Raw genomic sequence first — 27,298 nt, forward strand, 5'->3', positions numbered from 1 at the left:
GAAAGCATTAATGCCTCTCAGAAATCTTTGCCCCTCTGGACCTGCAGGAAGGGACTACAGAGCCCTGAGGCAGGAAGAGACCCCTCAAGGCTTCAGAAACCCCTTTAGAACTTTCCTCTGTATTTCCTCACACTTCTTGCAAGCCAGAAAGTGATTCTTTACCTGCCAGAACTACATTGTGTACCTACAGTTGGTTTACCCATGATTTTATTATCATCATTATCATTATCATTATCAATCATTATCATTATCATTATCATTATCGTTATATTATAATAATAATATATTAATAATGATAATAATATATTATTGTTAGTGTCATTATATTATAATATAACAATGATAATATTATTAATATATTATTATAATATATAATAACACTAATTTATTATTATTATTATTATTATTATTATTATTACAATTATAATTTATTTAACACATGAAGAGACATATCACATTTATATCCCCTGGAAGTTCTTCTCTTTCTTCACTGATTAAAATTTGTGTTGATGTAAATTCAGAACATCTCCCCTCACTTAATCAATAAATTCAAAAAGTTTAAAAACAGAATTCAGCTCCTTTTTTACAAGTGGTAAAAAAGACTGCTCATTTGAACTCACATCAGTAATGCATTTGACAGCTTGTCCTCTACATACCTCTGTCTCTCACCAGTCAGAGGTGACAGTGTGTTATACTTGTCAATATAATGCATGGTGAGGAGCATTTTTACCCATAAGGATATCTTGGGTTGCAGCAATTATTTTTTTAGAAAAAGATACTTCTCAAAGGTGAAAAATGAAAGAACTAATAGGGATAATGCAAATAGATTCTTGCAGTACTCTCAAGCATGAAATATAAGGATTAATATAATATTTGAAATAATAAATTAAGGCAAGATTTATTTACTATACATCAACCTGCTTTAGCTTTTTGGAAAAAAAAAAAAGTATCATTTTAATTAAGACATCTGATTTCATACACTCTATCTGTTTTTGGCAAATTCTGTTGCACAAACTTAGTTCTTCTTTTCAGGCAAGAATACACATTGGAAAGATTGTGAAACTGATCTGAGAGACCCTCTTGCTTAGCACATCATTGTAATCCCACATTATCTTGATTCATTTAAAATTTTATTTGGTGCAACTTGATAAGCATTGCAGGGGTATGCTCCAAATAACTTTCAGTGGTTCTTCTCTGATCTACTGTTGCTAACAACTGCCAATATCAGCTGTATGTTTCTGAGGAAAAAGAGAGAATTTCTATTTGGAATACCCCGTCCAGAGTAAAACTGCCATCCTTCTCATTGTTGTTGACTTTCTCACGAAGTACTAAGGTTGATGTCTCATACATTTGATAATGTGGAAGATTTAATTATTTGCATAAGTGTCCGTGTCTTTTCAGCTGCTTTTCAACTAGATTAAATCAATATTTGGATATGTTATTTTAAGCATGAACTTTGAAAACTGTTAGTCTTCCATTAATCATCCGTGTATTTTTGCTAAGTATTGAAATTCACCACAAAAAAAAGTTTGTTAATTGCCTTAAAGATATATCTAAAGACTTGCATCTATTATTAGCAATATCTATTATTATTATAATAGATATTATTATTATCTATTAATATTATAATAATTAATAATTATAATAATACCTATTGCATCTATTGTCAGCAAAAAGAGATAGTTAAAATCAGGTTCTACAGAATTTTTTACATATGTACAGCCATATATTTTTTTGATTCCCATACATTTTATATTACTTATGTGTCTGTGTCCTCAAATATATTGTGTGCTTTATTATTATTATTATTATTATTATTATTATTATTATTGAGTGTTATTATTGCTATATGTTATATTTAGCAGTATTGCCTACAAATTCCATCTGAGATTTACCAGTACATTGTATTAAAACTATTCAAACAGTTAGCTCAAAGCCTGTTTGTGTTACAGAGAGCTCATAATTTAGAATGGGGTGTGGAAAGGAAAAGAATTAGCAGAGGAAATTTGAAGAACACTCATTAAAATAGCAATACCTACACTGTCAGGCCTAGCTAGTTCCCCAGACAAGCTGAGGAACAATGGGAAATACTTTAAAATGCTCATACCCTGTATCAGTATACTAGTGAAACGGCATTTATTACAAACATCTTTCAAACATTTATTCCTTATAGAAAATTACCACTGAATATAAATACTTCTGATTTTTTAAAAGAACGTCTTTAAGACAAAAAAATCAGTAAAGGGTAGAAAAACGAATTTGCATCTCTCTATCTCCAGCAGTTCTGGGGCTCAAACTGTTTTGGGGCAGGAGCAGATTTGGTATTGTTCTAAGTCAATTCACTCAGGCTGAGGAAATGACGAGAAGGAAACTATTCCTCTGTCTCAGGAACCATGTGGGGCTCTAAGATAAGGCAAGCAATTGCTAATTTGAGTCCACAAGCAGGAAATGTGATACATCTATTTCCTTTCAGACAAACAAAACAGTTCCCTGGCAGCACAAAAGCATTGCTTCTACCCCTAAATCTCAAACATTCAGAAACTTATTGCTACACTGTGGAGATATAATTTTGTATCTATCATTTGGATGTTATGGATAAAAACAGCACTTACTCTCTGACCACATGGCCACCAAAGTTTTGGGGTAAGCTTTCTGTTTCTTTTTCTAGAATATCATTAAAGTAGATGCTGAGTTTCACTGTTAATTGCCTTAAGAAATACATCTAGAGAATGCAAGCCTTAAGTTTGAAACAAAAGGTAATGAATAAATTTTGTCAGTATTTCTTGCAATGTGAAAGGTTTTTTCCAAATATTTATTAGACAATAAATCAGTCTAGACAAAAAAACAGATATTTATTAGACAAAAAATCAGTTTTATCATGATTTTTGACAAATCAAGACAGCAGAAACCGCCAGGACAGAACTGATTGTTTGACAAAGTCCATTACTGAAGTCAGTGAAAAGGTGTCTATTGACTTCAGTGTGTTTCAGATCAGGAAGACATTCTCAACTGTTTAATAGATGTCCTTAAATAGTAGACATGATTTGTTTCATCTTCTGACAAAAGAAATGGCAAACACTAAACATGTTGCAACCTCTGGAATACACTCTTAATCTTCCAGAATGTAAAATGAGCAGTAATTTTTGTGGTGTCTCATGATCAGATTTTCCTTAATTATTCCTCAATGAATATTTTGATAATCCTCTATTATGACTGTTTTCCTTCACCCAGACCTGGAAATGGTGCATTAACTGATATGTATACAGTGTGTACTGGTAAGATATTTCATATTGAAATTCATTTGAGGTAATCACATTCAGTGACCTGATCTGTGGATTCTGTGGAATCCAGACTCTGTGGAGACTATTTCCATTCAAAAATGCTCTATCAAGATATATTTAGCATTAATATGTATTACCGTTTAGTGGGTATTGTTAGTGTGGATCATATCATGTATTATGTGGATCATATTTATGTCTATTTTATTATTGTTATAGAGCCTTTCATTATTGTTAATGACCCTTTCAAGAATCTGTGAAATATCTAAAGCTAAAAAATAATATTCATTAGCAACACAGGGCTTTTGCTATATAGAAGCACCCTGGGAAAAGAGTTGAAAATAACACTACAAGAAGATTTAAAGAAGTTCCTTGATTTCCTTAGTATATGAAGCAGGAGTCTGTGGAATGCCAGCCACATGTTTCCTGCACTGACACATATATTTTCCTATTGGGAGACCATGAGCAACTCATTTCATTTTTGTGTCTTGGGCTAGAAAGTGGGATAATCATACTGAATATCTTTGAGAAATACTTAGAGATTAACTGAAGAAAAAAAAAATATTGTTATTAATGTTTAGTTTCTTATAGTCTGATGGACTTTGAAGAATAACTATAATTTTTGTATTGTGGAACTACATATAATTCTAAAATGTTTCTTTCAGAACAAAAAAGTTGAAGTGCTTTCATCTGTACTTTAAGAATCTTTGTGTACAAGTTGCTGTCCCTTGTTAATGCAGACTTAATTTTATTCTGAGATAAATTATTGTTTCACACTCAAGTAAATATTCACATGAAACAGCAAAGTTATAAAAACTCTAAGAATGAGCTATAACACAGATTGTGGGTAAGGTGTTCTCCATTTTCATGAACAGTCAAAAAAAAAGGATACAAAAGGTACTTAAAAAGTGAATATTTAATTTTCACAGCATGCAGAGCATGGAAGTGACTCCATTGGTGCTGCTGTTACACACTTTAATTTACCTCTCAGTGTGCCAAGCACTGGTCTTTCAATATGAAGGGCTGTATTTGACAACACAAAGCAACACATTCATGAGCACCTTAATGTTGAAAAGGCCAGTATTACCTCTCACCAGCATTACCCATGTGGCTTGCCAGGGACATATATCCCTGATTACCTCCCTAGCCCTGATTACCTCCCATTTGCTTGTGCTCCAACAGCAGATGAAACTTTGTAAAGAGCTCACACCATCCTGGAAAGTAGAAATCTCTTGGGTTCTTCTTGTATTTTCTGATACAGTTAGAAGAGTTAATAACATTTATCCTTCCTTTCCTTTAGATTCCTTTATGATTTCTTAATCATATACATTAGATTAGGGAGGGACACAATCTAGTTCAGTATATAGTTAGCATCAGAACTAAATGACTGATGTAACCTCACTGTAAGAAAACATCTCTTACAAAGATAGAACTGTATTTGCTGACATCCTTGGAGATACATGAGGTAAAAATAAAACTGTGCATAATAGGTATAAATATGTATATTTTTATTAAATGGGAATGCCATATTTGAAACTATGATTTCAGGATAGGGTTTGAAGCTATGATTTTATTATTTATTTATTTATTTTTTTTCTAGAATATGTTTTCCAGTCTGTTACACTGTTTTTCTAGGCCACCCACCATGTATGAATGCATTACCAAGATGCAGATCCTTTTCCTTGTGTAGGTGACTTCTCAGTAGCTCTCCTAGACTCAGCCAATATGTAAATTTTAGCATGTGTGTAACAGCTTGCTGAGAGAAAATAACTTTGTGGAGAAAAAATAGGTGCTGTAAAAATTGTAAGAGAAGATATTCATAATGATATTTAATTTCTTATAATATCCTGAACCACCTATTGTCTAACAACTGGTTCCCTACTCAGGAAAATACACAGGCATCCTGTTTTCTAAAGCTGTCTGGTTTCCAATGGTAACTTCACACAAAACATGTAAGAATTATTTTTGAACAAACTAATTTGTCCTCTAATTATGTAAATCATAAATTTACACACATGAATCATCTTACAACTGCCCCAGGCCACTATCTCATGTTAAAAATTTGTGTGATTAAACTGCATAGAAAAGAAAAGGAAAATATATATATATACATATATAAGATAACGTAACATAAAGCATACTATGTGAATTGCCTAAGTAGTCTAAATCTTCTATCTCAATTCATACCGATCCCTTAACACAATAATAAAAACAAAGCAATAACCCCCCCCCAAAAAAAGAACACTTTTTTTTTTTCTTCTTTTTTTTTTTTTTTCAGATTCATTTTAGAGGCCTGAAGAGTCAATAGCATGCTTAGTTTTAGATCCTGCAGGCCAAGGAGTCTTAACTCTTCTGTTAAATTCAGTGAAGCCTGAATAGTCAATAGTGAAGCCTGAATTTAACAGAACTTCATTCTGTTACATTTTTGAAATGCTAAATTATGCAGCAATGTAAAACAGAAGGAGAAGTTTTGCTGGCCTAAAATAATCTTTGTGGGGAAAAAAAAAAAAAAAAAAAAAAAAAAGGAATGATAAAGTGTTAGTGTTTTCTTCTAGTTTAAATTAATGAGTTTCATAATAGAACTCCTGACATTGTGAGCAAATATCTTCTGTGTAATATGTAGTGAGCATAAAGGCGGACATGTAGGTTGTTGCAGCCCCTGAGATTCTGATTCCTGTTTTGTTAGCCATTGCTCCCTACTACAGAGGTTGCACAGTCTACTAACACATACCTGATTTTTTTTTTTTTTTCAGAGAAATTGGCTGAGCTACTGGAGAATGCAGAACATCTTTTTCAGGTGCCAGCTTTTATGAAGCTATGCAACCTCTCTATTCCCATAGTACATTAGTTTGGCAGAGGTAGAAGCACTTAAAGGCAGCCTCTGCTGAGCATTGGCATCTCATGGGAATGTAGACAGAGAATCTGCATTCGCTTTTTTTTTTTTTTTTTTTTTTTTTTTTGGCATTAGCTCAGTGAGAAATTCAGGGTTTGGTATCCATCCATCAACTACTAATCTCATTTTTTACTGTTTAATATAGTCTTTATTGAGTTCATTATGATTTGTAAGTTAACAGAGGAAGCAAAAATATTTCCATTTCAACCAGCAGTGCATTTCTTGTAATTCCTAAAAGCATTTTCAGTCACACAGAATTAAATACAATAAATGGCTTTTAGACAATACTGTTCCTCCAGTGTAAGTGGTAAAATACATTCAGATCAGGAAATTCAATTTAAATATTACGTTTGATGAATACGACAACATCAGAGAGAAAAAGTGTGAGCAGGTATTAATCAGCATAAACCTGGATCCCTAGACAATCCTTCAGTCTAGTTTTACTCAAGTATCTATTTAAGAAATGCAACATTACAATTTAATACCTTAAAAACATTAAGGCAATATTTTCCCCCCCCTGAATCAGAATCTAGGGTGTTATTTGTCTGGAATATGGAAAAATATTGTATGCCAGCTGGCTTTCAACATTTTAAGATTGAGAACTGTCTGGTATTGTCAATTTAAGCATTATCACTTGACTTTTGTAAGCTACAAACACACTCATGGTTTTAAATATAATGCCAAATTTTGTCTTTTCTCTCCCTTGTCTTTACCCAATGGTCTTCCCTCTATTAACATGTGGTTTTTTTTTTGCTTGAAAGAAATCGGTCTATATATTCTGCTGGAAAATATGGACAATAGTTCACGAAATCACAGAATGGTTGAGATTGAAAGGGGCCTCTGGAATCATCTGTTTCACCCCCCTGCTCAAGTAGGGACACCCAGAGTTGCTTGCCCTGGACTGTGTCCAGGTATGTTATGAAGACTGACAAACTGGGAGACTCCAGAACACCTCTGGGCAACCTATCAATGAGCATATATACTGTGTTGTGTTACTGGTCTAGCAATAATGGTGGTTAAGGACTTTGAGCCATTCTCTTTATGAATTGAAATACTACTTGTGAAAGGGCAGCATTGACACAGCTCTCAAACACTGAGAATTCTAACCTAGGTGGCCATGGAACATGATTTCTGTGCCAGTATTCCTTCACAGTCTGTAGTGAACTGTGTAAGACTGTAGTAACAGTGTTAGACTAGAAGTAACAGTAGCAAATTCAAGTTGTACGTGTGACAAGTAGTATTTGGATAATTGTGGTGACCTGGTTAAGCCTGTTGGCTTCCTCTCTGACTGATGTGACAGGACATTTCCAGCATACTTACTGGGTGTTCTCACCTCATTCTCTGTTCTCCCTTTGACAAGTATCCCTTGGGTCTTGCCTGAGCAGCACCAGGTAAAAACTCCAGGAGCTGCCTTAACTGCCCTGCTGGAGATGTGGACACACAAAGATAGAATTTTGGGCTAGCCATGGAGCACCTGACAGAAGATTTGGCAGTAGTAGCTTCAACAGTTTTTGGCAGTAGTAGCTTCCTAATCTGATGGCTGGAAAAGACCAGCATAAAATAAAGAATTCCAGAGAGAATATATCCTGGAAGATAGGGCATTGCAGACTTGTAGGCTGACTTTGCAGACTTTGTCAGTTCTGAATTTCTTTAATGACATTATCTTTTTTTTTTTTCTTTTTTTTTTTTTTTTTTTTTCCAGTTAGTTAAGACAATATAGAAATAATAGAAAAAAATAACCAGTGAGGATAAAAACTAAGAGCCAAACTCTTCAATACAGCTTGAGTGAGAGGGAAATGAGTAGAATGGTACCATTAAGTGTTACCAGAAGAATGATTAATCCATATTGATTTGGTGAAGTCGAACATATCTGAAAGAATAGAAGTCAGAGTTTGTACTAATGCCTCCCTTACGTCACAGACAAACATATATAAAGAAAACGCAATCTTCATACTGAGTCTGCATCCCCCCTTCTGGCAAACAATGACTAAGTCTAGAGTGACAACTTTGCCACTCAGACTTCCCACAGTACCCTATCATGCACTGCCTTAATGACTCTGTGGTTTACTTAAGACTTGAATTTCAGAACCTCATATCTGGCTCATCAAAAATACTGAACTATTGCTTAGGACTTGCACTCAGGGCTTGCAATTTTAATTGTCACATGATGTGTGACAGTAAAAGACTCAACTCATGAGCAGATTTCTGATTTCATGATGGTGTTAGTATAAGAGACGATTGCTTGTAAACAACCTTTCCATCCACCTCTCCCACTTACCTTTTCCAATCAAATAAAAGGCTCAAACTTCCAGGTTTGTTATAGATTTTCCAGAGTCCTGCTGTGTGTTTATTATTTACCTAACTGTCCATCTTCTGACTAATGTTTTCTCCTTTATTTATTCAATCTGACGATTTGAAAAAGTAAAAGTTGTACATCTCCAAAGCTACCTTTCCATAGATATACCCTTAGGACCTCTAGTACCAAATGGCAGCTTTCCTTTCAGTCCCACTTCAAAGCAAAGTATATATTCTAACTGTAGAAAAAAGAGCTTGTTTTGAGCATGGAATCCAATGATGCCATTGATTGGTTCTGATATATGTCAGTGGCATGTGAACTTGGACAACCTAATATAAATGTAGTCTAATACATAGGATAATAAATAAAAAGAAAATTTTTATTAACATTTTTGCTTTAAATGGCTGAAAAATTAAACTGGTTGGAAAATAATTGCCTTGAAATCTTTCCCCTGTTTTCAGCCCAGAAAGTATTGATCAGGTGTGCTAATTAGAGCATTATTCCTCTAAAATATGTGTAGAATATTGTCTGCACTAGAAAATTCTGTTGTTTGTGTGAATGGTATAATTTCATAATATTGCCTACAGTACAGAAAAATGTAGAGTATGTTTACAGCCCTTTGTTACAGTCTGGTACGGACAGACCAGTCCTTCTGTATGCAGATTTCCCTGGCTCTATCAAATAGCACATCTGCAAACATACCTGTTAAGTGTTTGCTTAGCTGTGCAGAGTAAAGGTAATGCTGACATGTAGCATCTTCCTCTTCCTCCACCAAGAAAGTGCCCAATGCTGCCCCAAATTTTTATCCATTTCAAATTTAGACTCCCAAGGTAGCTGTCCTAACATGGAGTATTATACATTGATTCTTCCCAAATTCACTGAGAAACTAGAAATGCTTTATTTTCCTATGATTAGCTTGAACTTAGAGCAGAGTGGCACCTCCAAAAGACATTACTGAAAATAAGCATAATGGGAGACAGATAAGTAGGGTTTCTGGAAGATAATACAGCTAATTTTTTTTCACATTTTGGGTGACTATTTGAAAAAGTAGAGAAAAGTACTCTGTGCTGCTTTGCATGAAAGTTGTGAAGATAAGACATTGAGGCAAAGTGTGACAGAATCAGACAGAAAGCTGATTCTGTTTTTGTAAATGTTTCCTGTAAATACACATATTTTTTCAAGTACATTTGTCTGAGGACTAGATGCACAACACACGTATAAAATATGACACATTTAAACAATTCTATGAAAGACAATGAAATCTCTCCATTAATATTAGTTACATCTTTTTAATGTTTTGTTTATTATCAGTCTTAAATTGAATGTGCCTACAAGGTCTTTCCCCAACTCCTCAGTGAAACATTACGACACCAGAAATTTAATAGTGGTGTCTTATTTTCAGATCATTTAACCAAAGATTTCATTTCAATGAGTGACAGTTTTTCATATTGATGAAGAATAATTGCAATATATCTGCATGGTGAAATTGCAGAAATCAGGACTATGAAAATCCTATATAGCTCATCACGACATGAACCAGTTTTATTTTTTGTCCATCACATACACCACACCGTGGGACCCCAGTCAGACTCCAAGAACACAGAACACAGAAATGAATAAATAATGGTAACACTGATAATTCTCAGCTTCACCTATACAGGAACCAAGACAGGCTTCTTTTTCTCCCCTTGGAAAGGGCTGTAGGGTTGTGCATCCTCCCACACCCAGAAGTTTCAGAATAATTTATGCTGCATCGTTTTGGAAGCAACAGAGATTTCCCTGGACTAATGGCAATCTTTATTTTATTTTATTTTATTTTATTTTATTTTATTTTATTTTATTTTATTTTATTATTTTATTTTATTTTATTTTATTTTATTTTATTTTATTTTATTTTATTTTATTTTATTTTATTTTATTTTATTTTATTTTACTTTATTTTATTTTATTTTATTTCCCTTTCATTGTGGTTGACTAAATACTAAACCATATGAAAATCCTCTGATAGAAATGTAGAAAAGGTCACATAACTAAAACCCCTGATACTTCTCAAGTGCTCAAGTGGCCAGAAGCTGATTTAAGTGGTCCACACAAATTTGATAATGATCATGATAACTAGAGGACTACTGGAGCAAAGAAGATCCAAATGTGCCACCTCTCCTCTCTCCTCTGGCTAAAGCTGTTAAGATCTCTGCAAGAAAGAGGGATCTACCAGGTCAAGGTCATTAACAGATCTTCCTGTTTCTGGTTAGCCTGACCACAGCCTTAGCTGACTTGGGATGTGTCATGAGGCATCAGCAGAGCAGCCTGGGGTAGTGACTCAGACAGGACAAAGTTTTCATATAAATAGTGCTAATGCTGAGAGAAATGGCAACAAGGTTGTGGGTTTAACTGTACAGCATGTGATGGTGAGGCATTAACAATGATAGCAAACAGCATGGTGTGAACATCAGTCCTTCAGCGGCAACAATGACAACAATTAATCCTTTTGTTCTGTAACACTTGGGGTCTCCAGCTCCTTCTGTGAAGTCCTCAGGGAATATGCCCATAAAAAAATGAGAAAATAATCTATGAAGTGTTATGTAATAAAAAGGAAGGTGTTGCTCATCTTCCCCGTTTTATCTTCAGGATATGTCTCTGTCTTCCTCAACTTTATTTGAGAACAAATTATTTGAATGACAGATTTTCAGCTAGATTTCTTATTCATGTGGCAATTTTACTGGAACTGCAGTGCTTTTGTGCTTCATTGTCTTCCAGTGTTGTTGAAGAGCACCTAAAGCAGCTAAGCCAGAGATGCTCTGCTGTACCTTCTAATGCTTATGCTGGTGCCAGACTACTGCAGGAAGCCAACACTTTCTCTGTTTCATCAGGGACAGAAGTCATATACCAAATCTAAACATATTCTTCCCACAATGATTTCTCTAGGAAACAGAACTATTTCTTAGTCTTATGCCATGTTTTATTTTTTGGCTTGCTGGCTATATTCTGGAGTTATTGTTTTCTATTGACTACTGGACCATTACCATTTTATATAAACCCCATATAAGAATTTATTAGATAAATCATATACATTCTTCACAAGGTTCAGGCTGACCACACTATTACAATTTTAATATAATGGTATTTATTTTGCTGTCAGTTAAGTAAAAGATTTGATAAGCATGTGAAACAATCTCTTGCATTACTGAAGCATTATATCAATAATCAGTCCTTGCATTCAGGGAGCTAATATGTAAATCCTTTCCAAGATCTTATGTGCAGGCTTGTCAGAGAGATAAAAGTATATATTAATGAGGGACTGATTTTTTTCCTTGACATTCTTCTGGCAAACCCAAAGAAATAAATATTACTACAGATGGATAAAAACAACAAACTGAGGAGAAGAGACCAGTCTTATACTTACATGTTGTCTATTCAGATCACAATTTCTTCCCTGTGTATAAATTATTCTTTTAAAGTGAATCTGTCATCCTCAGGCTGTGTTTTGTTGCCTCCTAGTTACTGCTTCTTTCCTCCTTTCCTCTTCCCCCACTATACAACCACTGATTTATCAAATGCTTAACTATATTTGGCAGGAAGAATATAGATCTAAGGTGTGAAGAGGCAAAGTTTCTTCATAGTATTATTTAATTAATCAAACACAAAGTGTATACACATTTTGGCAGGTACACCCACTATATTGACTGTGTATTGCTGCTTGTTGTCGCATGAGCCAGCTGCCAAGAAAGTCATGTTTTATTTATCCACTGAATCCAGAAATCTCATCTTTGGGAAATTATATATATGTCTTCTTCCAACCACCATGGCAGTGAATGTCTTGATATCAGCAAAGACATAAAGAAGTATCTTCCTTGTGTACTTTTTGATAAAGACAAACCCCACATAGCTGTATGTTCAACTGTTAGAGCCTTGCAAGATTTCGATTCAGAGGTGTTAGTCTCAGCAAATTCTGGGTGTTCTCAGTTCTTCTTGTAAGAACTGTTAGAGGCAAATACTCTATTTATATTTTATACTCAATTTCCCATTTTGCCATTGTAGCTCATTCAACCAGGAACTGAAAATCTTTGTGAGCCAAATGAATGGTTGTGAGTGGTGTCATCTTCCTTGCACAGGAGATTAATATGAAGTTTGCAGATGGCATGAGATGTCCACGATCAAAAAAAGAGCACAAAATAAAATCAAGATTCAAGAATGACCCTTTTTGTCTTTGTAGGATTTTTATAACCTTATCCCTTTCACTGGGAAAATAAATAAATAAATGAAGTATGGACATTACAGTCCATACTGACTATGGCACATTTTCTTACTTTTCAAAGCAGAAGTTTCACTTTCTATGCAGCCTTAATAAAAGGTACATGTACTATAAAATACTTAAGTTTTAACAGCCAATTCAAAGTTGTGCTCCTAAAAACTCTTAAACAATGTAAATGTAATCTACTGCATTCTTGGGATGCAGTAGATTTGTTTCCAATATGATTAATAAATCCCTTTCTGTCTGAGGAAATGAAAAAGAGAGTTAGGAGATTTTGATTTTTATGTATTGAAAAACAGGACAGTTGTAACTTCACTTATTTGTTACATAGCTTCAATAAAAACATCAACGATACAAATATATACAACATTTTTATGAAATAATGGCTAGAAAATTTTCAGCAAAATAGTTGGGAGAGAAAAAGAAAAGGAAAACAAACAAACAAAACAGACTGTTCAATGCAATGCAAAAACTTCTTAAGGGTTTTGTACGTGTTTGCTAAAGGAAACAACCAAGACATTTTCTGCTTCTCAACAGAGGCCTCTACTTGATTCAGTCATCTTATTTGCTGAAGAAAATAAATTCACTGACTCAGACATTTGAATTCCCAATCCAATATCTTAACACATGCTTATGTGATTGTCCTGGTTTCAGTTAGAACAGAATTAATTTGACCATTTAACCATCCTCTCCTCATTTTAAACCCTTTGTTTTAAAAGTTATCTTATATTGATGCCGTCTCTCAGTTACCCAGGGTAATGCAGGCAAAATACAAATGAAGAAGGAGACTATTGATGGCTCAGCTGATTGAGATGTGCAGAAGTCTCTGGTAAGCAAAGCTTGGACCAGACCTTGCACCTGGAGCAAACAGAGCCCAGTGCAAGCATAGCCTTCCAGACACTGCTGGCTCATGTGAGACAAACATCAATGTCTCACTGCACACCAAATCTCCATCCTGAATCATCTGCCCTGGATCATCAAGAGTTGACTAAACGTCCAGATCAGCAATAATTCCAGTTAGAAATCATACCAACATTTATCAGCTTGTGGTTGCACAGATGGTCACACAGGAAGTACTGGGAGAAATAAAGCTCAAATTTCTGAACTACAGATAGGTAACTGCAGAGTGCGGTACTACCACGTACGAACACATTTAGGTATTCTCAAAATTACATATTCATGGTAATACTTGTTCCCCAAGGAAGATAAATGTAGCAGGAGGTTTATTTATTTATTTATTCATTTAGCATTACTGGATACAGATCAGGTATTTCTGTAATGAAAAATGTAGGAAAATATTATTTAAATAGAGATCCCTCTTCCTGCTACCAGAACATGTGTTTATTGAATATTTTAGATTATTATTCATCGAAGTTCACAAACAGCTCCTCTTCCTTCCATTCTTCAACTTTGTACAACTTTCTTCATTTTCACCTAAAGAAGGATGGACATATCAAAACAAACAAACAAACAAAAACCTACAAATAGAACACTAAATACTATTTTCATTAAAGGCTATTTTTGAACAAACAATACACAAGTTAAAGCTGTCAGTAGAAAGCAAAATATTCTGTGCCACTATCTCAAAGGCAGTAGTGTTTTGAGTGAAAAGAGCTGCTTTTGAGAAGCTTTACCATTTTGGGCCCTGTCGTGGTTTAACCCGGCTGGCAGCTAAACACCACGCAGCCGTTCGCTCACCCTCCCCCCTCCCTCTCTGGGACGGGGGAGAGAAATGGAAAGTGAAGCCCGTGAGTTGAGATAAAGACAGTTTAATAAGACAGGAAAATAATAATAATAATAATAATAATGATGATACAATGGTGATAATACGAAAGTAATAATAGTATGTACAAACAAGTGATGCACAATGCAATTGCTCACCACCCGCTGACCGATGCCCAGCCTAACCCCGAGCAGTCCGGCCCCCTCCCCCCGGCTAGCCACCCCTATATATTGTTTAGCATGACGTCAGATGGTATGGAATACCCCTTTGGCTAGTTTGGGTCACCTGTCCTGGGTCTGTCCCCTCCCAGCTCTTACTGCACCCCCCAGCCTGCCCGTTGGCAGGACAGAGCAAAGGCTGAGATGTCCTTGGCTTAGTATAAGCACTGCTCTGCAACAATTAAAGCATCGGGGTGTTATCAGCACTCTTCTCATTCTAAGCCAAAACACAGCATTCCACCAGCTACTAGGAAGAAAATTAATTCTGTGCTAACTGAAACCAGGACATCTATCCACCCCTTATTCCATACCATTTATGTCATGCTCAGGTTACACTCTTTTCCATACATTCTAATTAGTCACCTATAGTAATCATGGTAGTGATAATATACAGTATAATATACTATTTAACATGGTGCAATTCAGTTCATGGGCTATTCTCACCCAGTATTAAATCTCCTTGAGGTACACACCGGACCTCTCCGTTCTTTTGCATTACCCACCAAGTATATCCAGGTCCCTGAGCGAAAACAATTCCACGAATAGGTTTGCCTTTTCCTGAGGCAGGAGTAGCCCAGACTGTTTTACCCAGCATATTTTTTACATGCACTACAGGAACTTTATCCCCATCTACAGTACGTAACAGGTTTGATTGGGCAGGTCCAGCTCGGTTGGTAGATCCCCTAGTATTGACTAACCAGGTGGCCTTTGCCAAATGCGTATCCCAGTTTTTGAACGTCCCAGCGCCCATTGCTTTCAAGGTAGTCTTTAACAGGCCATTGTATCGTTCAACTTTCCCGGAGGCTGGTGCATGATAGGGGATGTGATACACCCATTCAATACCATGTTCTTTGGCCCAAGTGTCTATAAGGTTGTTTCGGAAGTGAGTCCCATTGTCTGATTCTATTCTTTCTGGGGTGCCATGTCGCCATAGGACTTGCTTTTCAAGGCCCAGGATGGTGTTCCGGGCGGTAGCATGAGGCACAGGATATGTTTCCAGCCATCCGGTGGTTGCTTCCACCATTGTAAGTACGTGGCGCTTGCCATTGCGAGTTTGAGGGAGTGTGATGTAATCAATCTGCCAGGCCTCTCCATATTTATATTTCAGCCATCGTCCTCCATACCAAAGAGGCTTTGACCGTTTGGCTTGCTTGATTGCAGCACATGTTTCACAGTCATGAATAACCTGTGCTATAGCGTCCATGGTCAAGTCCACCCCTCGATCACGAGCCCATCTGTATGTTGCATCTCTACCTTGATGGCCTGAGGTGTCATGGGCCCATCGGGCTATAAATAATTCACCTTTATGCTGCCAATCCAGGTCCACCTGAGCTACTTCAATCTTAGCAGCCTGATCCACCTGCTGGTTGTTTTGATGTTCTTCAGTAGCCCGATTCTTGGGCACATGAGCATCTACGTGGCGTACTTTCACAGCCAGGTTCTCTACCCGAGCAGCAATATCTTGCCACAATGCAGCAGCCCAGATAGGTTTGCCCCTACGCTGCCAGTTGTTTTGCTTCCATTGCTGTAACCATCCCCACAGGGCATTTGCTACCATCCATGAATCGGTGTAGAGATAGAGAACTGGCCATTTTTCTCGTTCAGCAATGTCTAAAGCCAGCTGAATGGCTTTCACTTCTGCAAACTGACTCGATTCACCTTCTCCCTCAGCAGCTTCTGCAACTCGTCGCGTAGGACTCCATACAGCAGCCTTCCATCTCCGATGCTTCCCCACAATACGACAGGACCCATCAGTGAACAGGGCATATTTCTTTTCATTCTCTGGCAACTGGTTGTACAGTGGGGCTTCTTCAGCACGACCCACCTCCTCCTCTGATGATATCCCAAAGTATTTGCCTTCTGGCCAGTCCATGATCACTTCCAATATTCCTGGGCGACTGGGGTTTCCTATTCGAGCCTGCTGAGTAATCAGTGCAACCCACTTGCTCCATGTAGCATCAGTTGCATGATGCGTAGAGGGGACCCTTCCCTTGAACATCCAGCCTAGTACCGGTAATCGGGGTGCTAGGAGGAGCTGCGCTTCAGTACCGACCACCTCCGAAGCAGATCGAACTCCTTCATATGCTGCCAATATCTCCTTTTCAGTTGGAGTATAGCGGGCCTCAGATCCTCTGTATCCCCGACTCCAAAACCCCAGAGGCCGACCTCGAGTTTCCCCAGGTTCTTTCTGCCAGAGGCTCCAGGTGGGGCCGTTCTCCCCGGCTGCAGTGTAGAGCACATTCTTTACATCTGGTCCTGTTCGAACTGGCCCAAGGGCTACTGCATGGACTATTTCCTGCTTGATTTGTTCAAAGGCTTGTCGTTGTTCAGGGCCCCATTCAAACTCATTCTTCTTACGAGTTACTTGGTAGAGTGGGTTTACAATCAGACTGTAATTTGGGATGTGCATTCTCCAAAACCCCACAACACCTAGGAAAGTCTGTGTTTCTTTTTTGTTAGTTGGTGGAGACATAGCTGTTATTTTGTTGATCACATCCATTGGGATTTGACGACGTCCATCTTGCCATTTTATTCCTAAAAACTGGATCTCCCGTGCAGGTCCTTTGACTTTATTTTGTTTTATGGCAAAACCGGCTTTCAGAAGGATTTGGACTATTTTCTTCCCTTTCTCGAAAACTTCCTCTGCTGTGTCACCCCACACAATAATGTCATCGATGTACTGCAGGTGTTCAGGAGCTTCCCCCTGCTCTAGTGCAGACTGGATCAGCCCATGGCAAATGGTAGGGCTGTGTTTCCACCCCTGGGGCAGCCTATTCCAGGTATATTGGACTCCCCTCCAAGTGAAGGCAAATTGTGGCCTGCACTCTGCTGCTAGAGGGATGGAGAAAAATGCATTATGACAAGTGACTATTAAGCAGGTCTAATACTTATACCAATTTTAGTTTAACACACTCTGGTCAGATCTGCCGTTATCTCAACCTTTCGTGCCCCACGTTGGGCGCCAAAAAGACTGTCGTGGTTTAACCCGGCTGGCAGCTAAACACCACGCAGCCGTTTGCTCACCCTCCCCCCTCCCTCTCTGGGACGGGGGAGAGAAATGGAAAGTGAAGCCCGTGAGTTGAGATAAAGACAGTTTAATAAGACAGGAAAATAATAATAATAATAATAATAATGATGATACAATGGTGATAATACGAAAGTAATAATAGTATGTACAAACAAGTGATGCACAATGCAATTGCTCACCACCCGCTGACCGATGCCCAGCCTAACCCCGAGCAGTCCGGCCCCCTCCCCCCGGCTAGCCACCCCTATATATTGTTTAGCATGACGTCAGATGGTATGGAATACCCCTTTGGCTAGTTTGGGTCACCTGTCCTGGGTCTGTCCCCTCCCAGCTCTTACTGCACCCCCCAGCCTGCCCGTTGGCAGGACAGAGCAAAGGCTGAGATGTCCTTGGCTTAGTATAAGCACTGCTCTGCAACAATTAAAGCATCGGGGTGTTATCAGCACTCTTCTCATTCTAAGCCAAAACACAGCATTCCACCAGCTACTAGGAAGAAAATTAATTCTGTGCTAACTGAAACCAGGACAGGCCCCATTAGATTTCCTACATACCTGCATCTTGGCAGAAGCTGTGTCTGTTTCTTTCATTTTGTCAGCACTAGCATATATGATGGACATTTACAATGGAGCTAAAAGAGATGGAACTGTAAAAAGGAGATTCCTACACTCCTGGAAGCAGCTGAGCAGCCCTGAGCAACAAGGAGCAGAAACAAAGCCTCTTGACAACAGAAGGAGACACTTATGCCCCAGCAGCAAACACTGGAGCACTTTGAAAACATTCTGCATTGAGAAACACTGTTTGTAGGATTTATGAGACAAGCTGAAATGTGGTTATGTTTTTTTTTTTTTTTTTTTTTTTTTTTTTTTTAAACACACCTTGTCACTCTGAGTTTTCTCCTTTTTAAGATATTCGACTTTATGTTCTAGTAAGACTTAAGTTATCAGTATGAACACTTCTTGTCCTTTTGTGTATTTTCACAGTAAGAACAAGTGTATCCTGATACTGTGTTTCTTTGGTCTCAGACCACATGCAGCAGAACTGCTGTGGTGGGACTGAGGATGGTTGTAAATTATTCCTTACACTAGACTTCCCAGTAACTTGGAAAATAAATAAATAAATAAATAAATAAATTAAGGACTTTGTTCTAACTTTGGATTTCTTCTGTTTTCTTGAATGTAACTTTCTTTTGTTTTCTTTAAGATTTACTCCTTAATTTTAGGAATTTCAATAAATTGTCCTTATAATATTAGGATATCACTCTAGTCAGCCATGCTCTGACCATATAGGAAAAGATTTTATTCTCAGGATCTGTAAAATAATCTTATCAATTACATAATAACTATAAAATCATATTGCACTCTGGCAAATTGTGTTTTACTGTTTAGCTTAGTTTTATGCAGAGGACATATAGCTTTGGCCTGTGCTCTGGTGTTGTGATGCTGATAAGAATGCCTTGCCAGAGGACTGTTTGCTGCACAAGCAAAAAACATCACAATTACATTACTATCTTTGTAACGCATTAAGAATTATAATGAAACCACACAGTAACAAAGTTTCTATCTCTGCACAAAGAAATCTTTGTTTTATATAGTTTGTTGTACAAACAGGTATAAAGTTGTACAAAGGTATGAAATTAAACATGCTGACATCTCCATCTTAGATGTTTCCTTCTGATTATTACAGGTACTCTTTATTTATAATTCTAGTAAAACTCAACTGCCAGTAATATCAATGGACCATTATTACCTCTGAGTTGGTTTATAGGATTTTGAGATAGCATATCCCACTGTTCTGGATTTTTATCATGATGAATGATGGTATTAGTAAACAAAGAAGATATCCTCTAATGCATGGAGTTCATTCTGGACATGGCTGGGTAGCAAGAAAGAGGAATTTAAGAACAGAATTAACATCATGTTAATCATGTTTCACAATAAGTACATATATTTGCAAAGAAAATCTGTACAAACTGTACTTCACTAGACTAATAAATACATGTATTTATTTCTGTTGTGCCGCAGTGTACCCCACTTTCAATGCCTCTGCAAAATGCTAGTTCTAAAGTGCTATGGCAGCATAATTCGGAGTCTGAGTTTTCAGATACTATTAAGTTCTCCTTTACCCTTCATCATATGCTCATTGTTTAGGTTTTCTGACACCCTATTTTGAGTAAGGTATTTTATGTACTGTTTAGACTTCCACCATGAATTTCCAGCAGAGGGCAATCTTGTTCCTATGTTGGTGGAACATTTGAAAAATAAACCTACTAGTAAACTGCTGTTCCTTCTGCAGTTCAAAAGGGGGATTAATCCAAGGACATGGACTATGCAATTTTTTTCCTTGTCATTTACTTAATAAATTTTCAGACACTTCTGGAACTTATCTTAACTTCTCAAAGAATATTTTAGAAACTGCACAAAAATTACATCTGTATGGGCCTTGAGCTGTCATCTATATTACTTTTGTTGTTTTGTTTTGTTTTTCCAAGACAGGATTGACTACATTACAAAAAACCTTGATTAATACATATTTTTAGAATCTTTAATGTGTGTACATGTGTTACCCACCTGGAATGGTTCTTAGCTGTCCTCATCAATAGAAACACATTTTGAATTTTAAATTTGAATTTCCCTTGCTTTATTTTAAACCCAGTACTTTTTTACCTGATCTGTAGCAGACATAGAAACTTTATTTGCAGCAACAGTTCATTTAATAGAAGTGGGAGAATTGCTTTTAATTGCTGTAGAAAAGGATCTAGCAATAGCACAAGATGACATTTCTGACATTCTGACAGCCTAACTATCTTGTTTTATTAGTTCTTGTGTCCCACACAGTCTGCCTTTCAGCTTTTTTATCCCCCTCCCCCTCCTGCCCCAACAAATTCTGTTTTCTACACCTATCTTCATCTGGTTGCTTTCTGGATGCCACAGTTACCTGAATCACCTTGTACTGTAGACAATTATTCTCTCCCTCTTATCACAAGTGCTGTGTGACCTTTCTTAACGTTTGCCGTGACTAAGATCACAGCTGGCTGCTTTCACAAAGCAAGTGATTCGCCCACCCAGCTGAATCATGGGCTGCCTACAAATGATTAATGAGCGGCTGGTTTGCTAATACAATTAGTGACAACGATAAGGAAGATAGTAGTGTCAACACTTGTCAGTTACAGAGAAATTGTTTTTTTTCTGAACTCAGCATGACAACAGCAGCACAGGAGTTGGCTTCTACTGTCAGCCTCAGCCTCAAGTTAAGTCTTCTTAGAGTTCCTAGAGCCAGTATAAAATCTTTGGTACTTCAAGTCAGTTGAGATCTTCTGTGCTGGGAAAAAGTGGTGGCTGTTTGGGTGTAGGGTATTTTCCCTTTCTACACACTGCTTGGGATGCACGAGGAGAAATAGCTGCAGCCTCTCCACCTTACACCTGCACATTTAAAGGGGGCTTACAAAAAAAGATGGAGAGTGACTTTTTTCATAGGCAGCTAGTGATAAGACAAAAGGGAATGGTTTTAAACTAAGGGAGATGTGGTTTAGATTTTATTTTAGGGGGAAGTTCTTTACTCAGAAGTTGTTGAGACAGGTTGCCCAGAGAAGCTGTAGATGCCCCATCCCAAAAGGTGTTCAAGATCAGGTTGGATGAGGCTTTGAGCAACCTAGTCTACTAGGAGGTGTCAACCTGTGGCAGGGGGGCTGGAACTAGATCATCTTTAAGGTCCCTTCCAACCCAAGTCATTCTACTATTCTACTATAGCTGCAGGAAGATTCTATGAATTTGTTAAAATTTTAACAGATCTTGGCTACTGCTGTTTGATTTTGCACAAATTGGACTAAGTTACAAACATGCACTGTTGATTGTGATGAATCTCACTTCAAAATTCACCAAGACTCCAGTAAAACAGTATCTCAACCATTCTTACTAGTCAGGTTACTAGCTTTGTCATTCATAAGTAAGTGCAATTCATACCTAAATACGCTAGCTGGTGCTCAACGCTAAGCTGTGCAATAGCCAGGAATGTATTCCCATTCTGGTTTGTAAATCTTTATACTGTTTTTTGTCTCTGCCAGTTGTCAAGGTCTTTCACCTCAGGGACAAAGCAGTGCGTGTGTGTATAAGCATGTGTGCATGTAGGGGAACTGCTTACTTATTTGGACAAGTTTTGAGTCACTGGCTTGTGGCATGGCATAAAGGAAAGAGTTCATAAAAATGTGAGATGGAAAGAATTTAAATGGAACAAAATTTAGAATTCTCCTGTTTAGATGAAAAATATAAAAATATCTCATTACCACCATACAACATGGTAGTATGTTCTGATACTTTTCATGTTTGTCACTTCTCTGTCACTTCTGAGGGACAGAGAAGAACCAAGAAACATTGACACTTTACTAAGCAACAAGAAAATACCTGTGAATTGTCTCAGAGAAATTAGGGAGGGCTCCTCTAAAAAGGTGATGCATCCATTAACTCAGCTGAAGTGTCTCTATACCAATGGAAAGTGTCTCTATACATCATGGAAAATGAGCAGGAGTTGGAAATCACAGCATGCTCACAAAACCATAACCTAATTGGTATCACAGAAGTGTGGTGGGACAAATCACACAACTGCAGCACTGTAATTGAGGGCTACAAGCTTTTCATAACAGAGAGGAAAGGAGAGATAAGGATGTTTCCCCCTATGTTAAGGAGTGGATACATTGCAAAGAACTACGTCAGAAACAACCACAAACAGGTTGACAGCCTGGGAGTAAAAGTTAAGGACTGGACCAAAAAGGACTCTGTATGGTTGGGGTATATTACAGGCTGCCTGATCAAGGGAACCCTGTTGCTGAGGCCTTCCTGCTTCAGCTACAAGAAGCACGATGCTCACACACTCTCATCCTGATGGGGGATTTCAGCCACCTGGATGTCTGCTGGGAAAGCAGTGTAGCAGGCTGCAAGCAATCCAGAAAACTCCTGGAGTGTGTTGAGGATAGCTTCCTGGGCCAGGAATTGATAAACTGATCAGAGGAGAAGTGTTACTGGATGCAGTGCTCACCAGTGCAAATGAAGTCATGAAAGAGTTTAAGACTGATGTCTGTCTGGGCTGCAGAACCTACCCCCTGGTTGAATATTTGATCTCAAGGAATATATACCTGGCAAAGAGCAAAGTCAGTGCTCTCAACTTCTAAAGAGAGAACTATCAGATGCTTTAGGAATAGTGAACGAGATCCCCGCAGACACTGTCCCAACACACAGGGGAACATGTAAGAGCTAGTAACTCTTTAAGGATGCTTTTCTTAGAGCACAAGAACTCTCCATCCCCCTGCATAAGAAAGTGGGCGGGGAGGGAGGGAACCCAGGATGGCTGAGCAGGGATCTGCTGGTCAAACTGAGGCACAAGAAGGAAATGCACAGGCAGCGGAAGTGGGGACATGTGGCCTGGGAAGAGTACAGGGATGCTGTCTGGATGTGCAGAGATGGGATCAGGAAAACCAAGGCATAGAAGGAACTAAAATTGATGATGGATTCAAAGAATAACAGGAAAGAATTCTGTAGTTACATGGGTCAAAAAAGAAAGGCCAAGGAGACTGTACCCCTTCAGATAAATGAGAAAGGAGTAATGGTAACAGTAGACGTGGAGGAGGCTGAGGTGCTCAACAAATGCTTTGTCTCTTGCCATTCTTCAATGGCAGTCAGGCATCTCATGTCACTGCATCAACAGAGAGGCCAGCAGGTTGAAGAAGGGGATTGTCCCCCTCTGCTCTGCGTCTTGTGAGGCCTCACTTGGAGTACTACATACAGATCTGGGGCCCCCAGCACAAGAAGGAAGTGGACCTGCTCTAGCAGAGCAGGAAGGCCACGAAGTTGATCAGAGAGCTGGGGCACCTCTTCTGTGAAGACAGCCTGAGAAAGCTGGGGATGTTCAGCTCAGAAAAGAGAGAGCTCTGGGGATACCTCACTGTAGTCTTCTGATACTTAAAGGGGGCTTATAAAAGAGATGGAGAGTGTTTTTACACATGCAGATAGTGATAGGACAAAGGAGAATGGTTTTAAACTAAAAGAGGAGAAATTTAGGTTAGATATCAGGAAGAAATTCTTTACTCAGAGCACCCTCTGAGTACCAGCAAGGTATTGGACCAGGTTTCCCAGAGAGGTTGTAGGATGCTCTGTTCCTAAAGGTGTTTAAAGCCAGGTTGGTTGGGGTTCTTGATAACTTGATCAACACGGAGTCAACATTGGATCCCTGCCAATGTTGGGGGTGTTGGAACTAGATGATCTTTGAGGTCCCTTCCAACCCAAGCCATTCTATGATTCTATGATTCTATGATTCCATAATTTCTTACAGAGTTGAAATCAAGCAGCTTGTATGTGATATGTTCTGTAAACAAGCTTGCTGATGTCCCCGTAAAATAAAGTTTGCATGTCATATAAAATGCCTCATCCTAGTTTTAAGTAGGTGGAAGAAAAAGCAAATGGGAAAACTACTCTCAGTTTTTGAAGTAAATAGGAAGGATCTTGCACTAACAGAGTATGAGTAAAGCATCTCTATAAAAACCTGAGTTTGGATCAGAACAGTGCCATACTTGACTGACAAACTACCTTACCATGTATCATAACTTTGAGATAAAGCTACTTAATTATTTCAGCTTTAATAAAGCAACAACAACATCAAAATATTAATAGCTCCAAAACATAAAGTAGATTGCAATATTTGTAAGTCATCTACTAGATATTAATGATCTACTAGACATCTACTAGATATCAAATGTATAGGCATCATCTTGCTGTAGGGGTGTTTTCTACGTCCTTGTGCTTAGTGACAGCATGAGGAGAACAGATGTTAAGAAGGCTGGCTGGTTCTTTATTAGTTGTTGGCAATGATGCAGTTCAGATTCAAGTCATACGTACACAGTCTGGCTAAATGATGCTATTCTACTTCTCTGTTCCATGCATACAATTCTTTTGGCTCTCTCTCCCCACCCCCATCATGATTCTTACCCTTGGAAGCTCTCACTGAAAATGCTATTTTCATGATTTTGAAAGATACTACTTAACTCTTCATGTATTTGTCCAGTTGAAAAATTTGCAAATGTGTATTTCCTTGCAGGGTAAGGAAAATCTTGTGTCTGCCTTAACTTTTCACACTGGTTAATAGATCATAAGGCTATAGGAAATATGCAAGTCCAGGGGATTTCCTGAGTTCAAGGAGCAGCATGTTTCTCCAGCCTTTATGCAGCCAGAGATAATGACAAGAGAAAATTTTTCTTGGGAAAATTCTTACATTTTAGTCGAGCAAAATCCTCAATGCAAATGTGTTTTAAATTCAAAGGGATGTCTTGCTATCTGTTGTGGTTCATGAAAATGAAAGGAAAATGAAAGCCTCACAGAAATAAGATATTGACCTGAGTACACATGCAAGGATCCTGTTAAGCTCCATGGTAGAGGCAGGATCCTCCATAATGAAAAGAAAATTTATTTCCTGAAGAGTTTGGCTGATCCAGGGACTTACAAGTCAAAGTAGGGATTATGTTAATTTTTGGTGAGGTATACCCCAAGGTATACCTTCTCAGAAGATTTACAGATTGGTATAAGCCCTCTTTGTCTGGCCTTGCTACTGTTGCCCAAATTGGATGGAAAGAACTTGTTTCAGGGCCATAACTAGGAAAAGTACCTTATCAGCCAGTCTATTATTTTTACTTATAACATGTCCAAATTTCTTGTGTGGTTCTACAGAGTATTAGACTGTCATCTTGACAGGATGTATACTATAATATAACACTTCATACATACATCTCATGGAATTTTATAAAAAGGCTCAAAGCCAGCTACAACAACCAAGAAAAAACTTTGCATAGAAAAATCTTGCACTGTATAGAAATAGAAAAGGAAAAAGGAAAAAAAAAAAAAAGAGAGAGAGAAGAAAAAAAAAAAAAAAAGCCTTGCAAATCTGTAGAACTGCCTTTGATTCTGCATGTAGAAATTCATGAGGAGAGAAGAGAAGGAATTCAGGAGTTGCCCAATATGGACAAAAGTTGGGCTGATAGATACATGTTAGCTTGGCATTCAGATCAAGGGTAACCGCTAGGAGACATGGGAGTTAATGTGGGTTCCAAACCTTCCACCTTTTGACATGGACATATTGGAAGGACCACAGATAAGAAAAATGATGTAGCTCAGATATTCAATTGTTAAACATGCAGCAGGCTTGTGTTATGTTAATTTCTTTATATCCTTTTATTTCTGGCTTTGTACCTCAAAGTCTGTCTTTTCTTGTTCTTAAAACAAAACAAACAAACAAAAAAAAAAAAAACAAAAACAACAAAAAAAAACACCCTTAATTCTTCATCTCAGCTGGTATTAGAGGTCAGGTGTTATGGGTCAAAGTTGGTAAAATTGGTGAGATGATGTACCCAATCTTTTCAATAGTAACATAAGCAAATAAAGTGGAAAGTGTGAGCAGCCTGAGGAACATACATCTCAAAACATATTTAGGGAACCAGCACCAAAGGAGCTATTGTCAGCATTCCTACCTCATCCCCCCTTTTTTTTCTCCTTTTTCTTCTAAAAAGCAGCTGACAGAATGACTTGCATAGCTCTCAGCAAGCTATAGGGTATTATAATGGCTCCATAGGAGATACATCCTGGTAGTATTGCTCTGACTTTCTTGAAAGGCTTGTTCTGTCCTGGCACTGCCCCGATTAAGGAAGAGAAAAACAACTCTGTGAAAGCCAGCTGTTCCCCTCAAAATCCCAGGTGCAGCAAGTCCCTCTCTGCCTTTGATCTTTTCCTCTGTTTTGTAGTATTTTCTCCAATGCACCTCAGGGCTGTGATCACTGGACGTTCTAAAGAGGAAATCAATGGGCATAGATTTACAATTCTTCAGTGTAAGTTTTTAGACCTGAATTACATTTCAGTGAAATTCATCCTCTGCAGGGAGTCAACAAAAAGTAAGTTTGGCTTATTAGTGTGCCCCCACAGTTCCCACTGATGTCAGGGAGAGTCTGGGAACAGAAAGAATAAAGTACCTGTAACTCATGGGTCTAGTGATATTTCTATAATAGGAACCAGAAGGATTAAATGTGGGTACAAACTGAAATGAGAGCATATGGGGAACTGCATGGGGACAGCAATAATCAGTGTCAACCCAGCTGAGTTTCCCCAGGGAATAATTTGACCCTCTATTTTTGCATTCAAATACAGAGGTAGAAAAATAAAAGAATCAAAGAAGTTAAAGTAAATGAAGACATTATGAAAAGGGATAATTGTTTGTGCTGTACCTCCAGCACAGGGGAAGAGCACGTGGGAAGGAATGAAGAGCTACACTCAATACTTTTGTCAATTCCTTCATCTGCTTTTAACAGTGTGAAATGCCAATTTGATCATGCAGGTGGTGAAAATTATGCCTAGAGGGATGCAGGGACAAACTCTCACCATGGTGCACAGCAGCCCCACAGTCAGGTATGCTGGTGCAGCTTGCTGTGCTTCAGCTTACACTGGAGGATGCTGAGTCCCATAGAGGACCCCTTCTCTACCTCCATGCTGGAGTCAAGATACCAAGCAGGAGTGGGGTTGCTAGGAAGCAGCACAGCCCCCTGTGCCTGGGGTATTCCTTGGCAGTCTCAAAATATAACAATGTA

General features: G+C 38.0%; 1 protein-coding gene across 1 annotated transcript in view; it reads left to right on the forward strand.

Annotated features, from left to right (window-relative positions):
- Positions 1-2,474: 2,474 nt before the first annotated feature.
- MYCT1 (MYC target 1) overlaps positions 2,475-27,298 on the forward strand; it is a 30,414-nt gene continuing 5,590 nt past the window's right edge. The window contains exon 1 of the mRNA XM_082757654.1: positions 2,475-2,643. Within this exon, the coding sequence (XP_082613780.1) occupies positions 2,592-2,643 (52 nt within the window). The 5' untranslated portion in view covers positions 2,475-2,591. The remainder of the gene's footprint in view (positions 2,644-27,298) is intronic.

Source organism: Aythya marila, assembly GCF_965140915.1.
Source record: "Aythya marila genome assembly, chromosome: 3".
In the NCBI taxonomy this organism is placed as follows: domain Eukaryota; kingdom Metazoa; phylum Chordata; class Aves; order Anseriformes; family Anatidae; genus Aythya; species Aythya marila.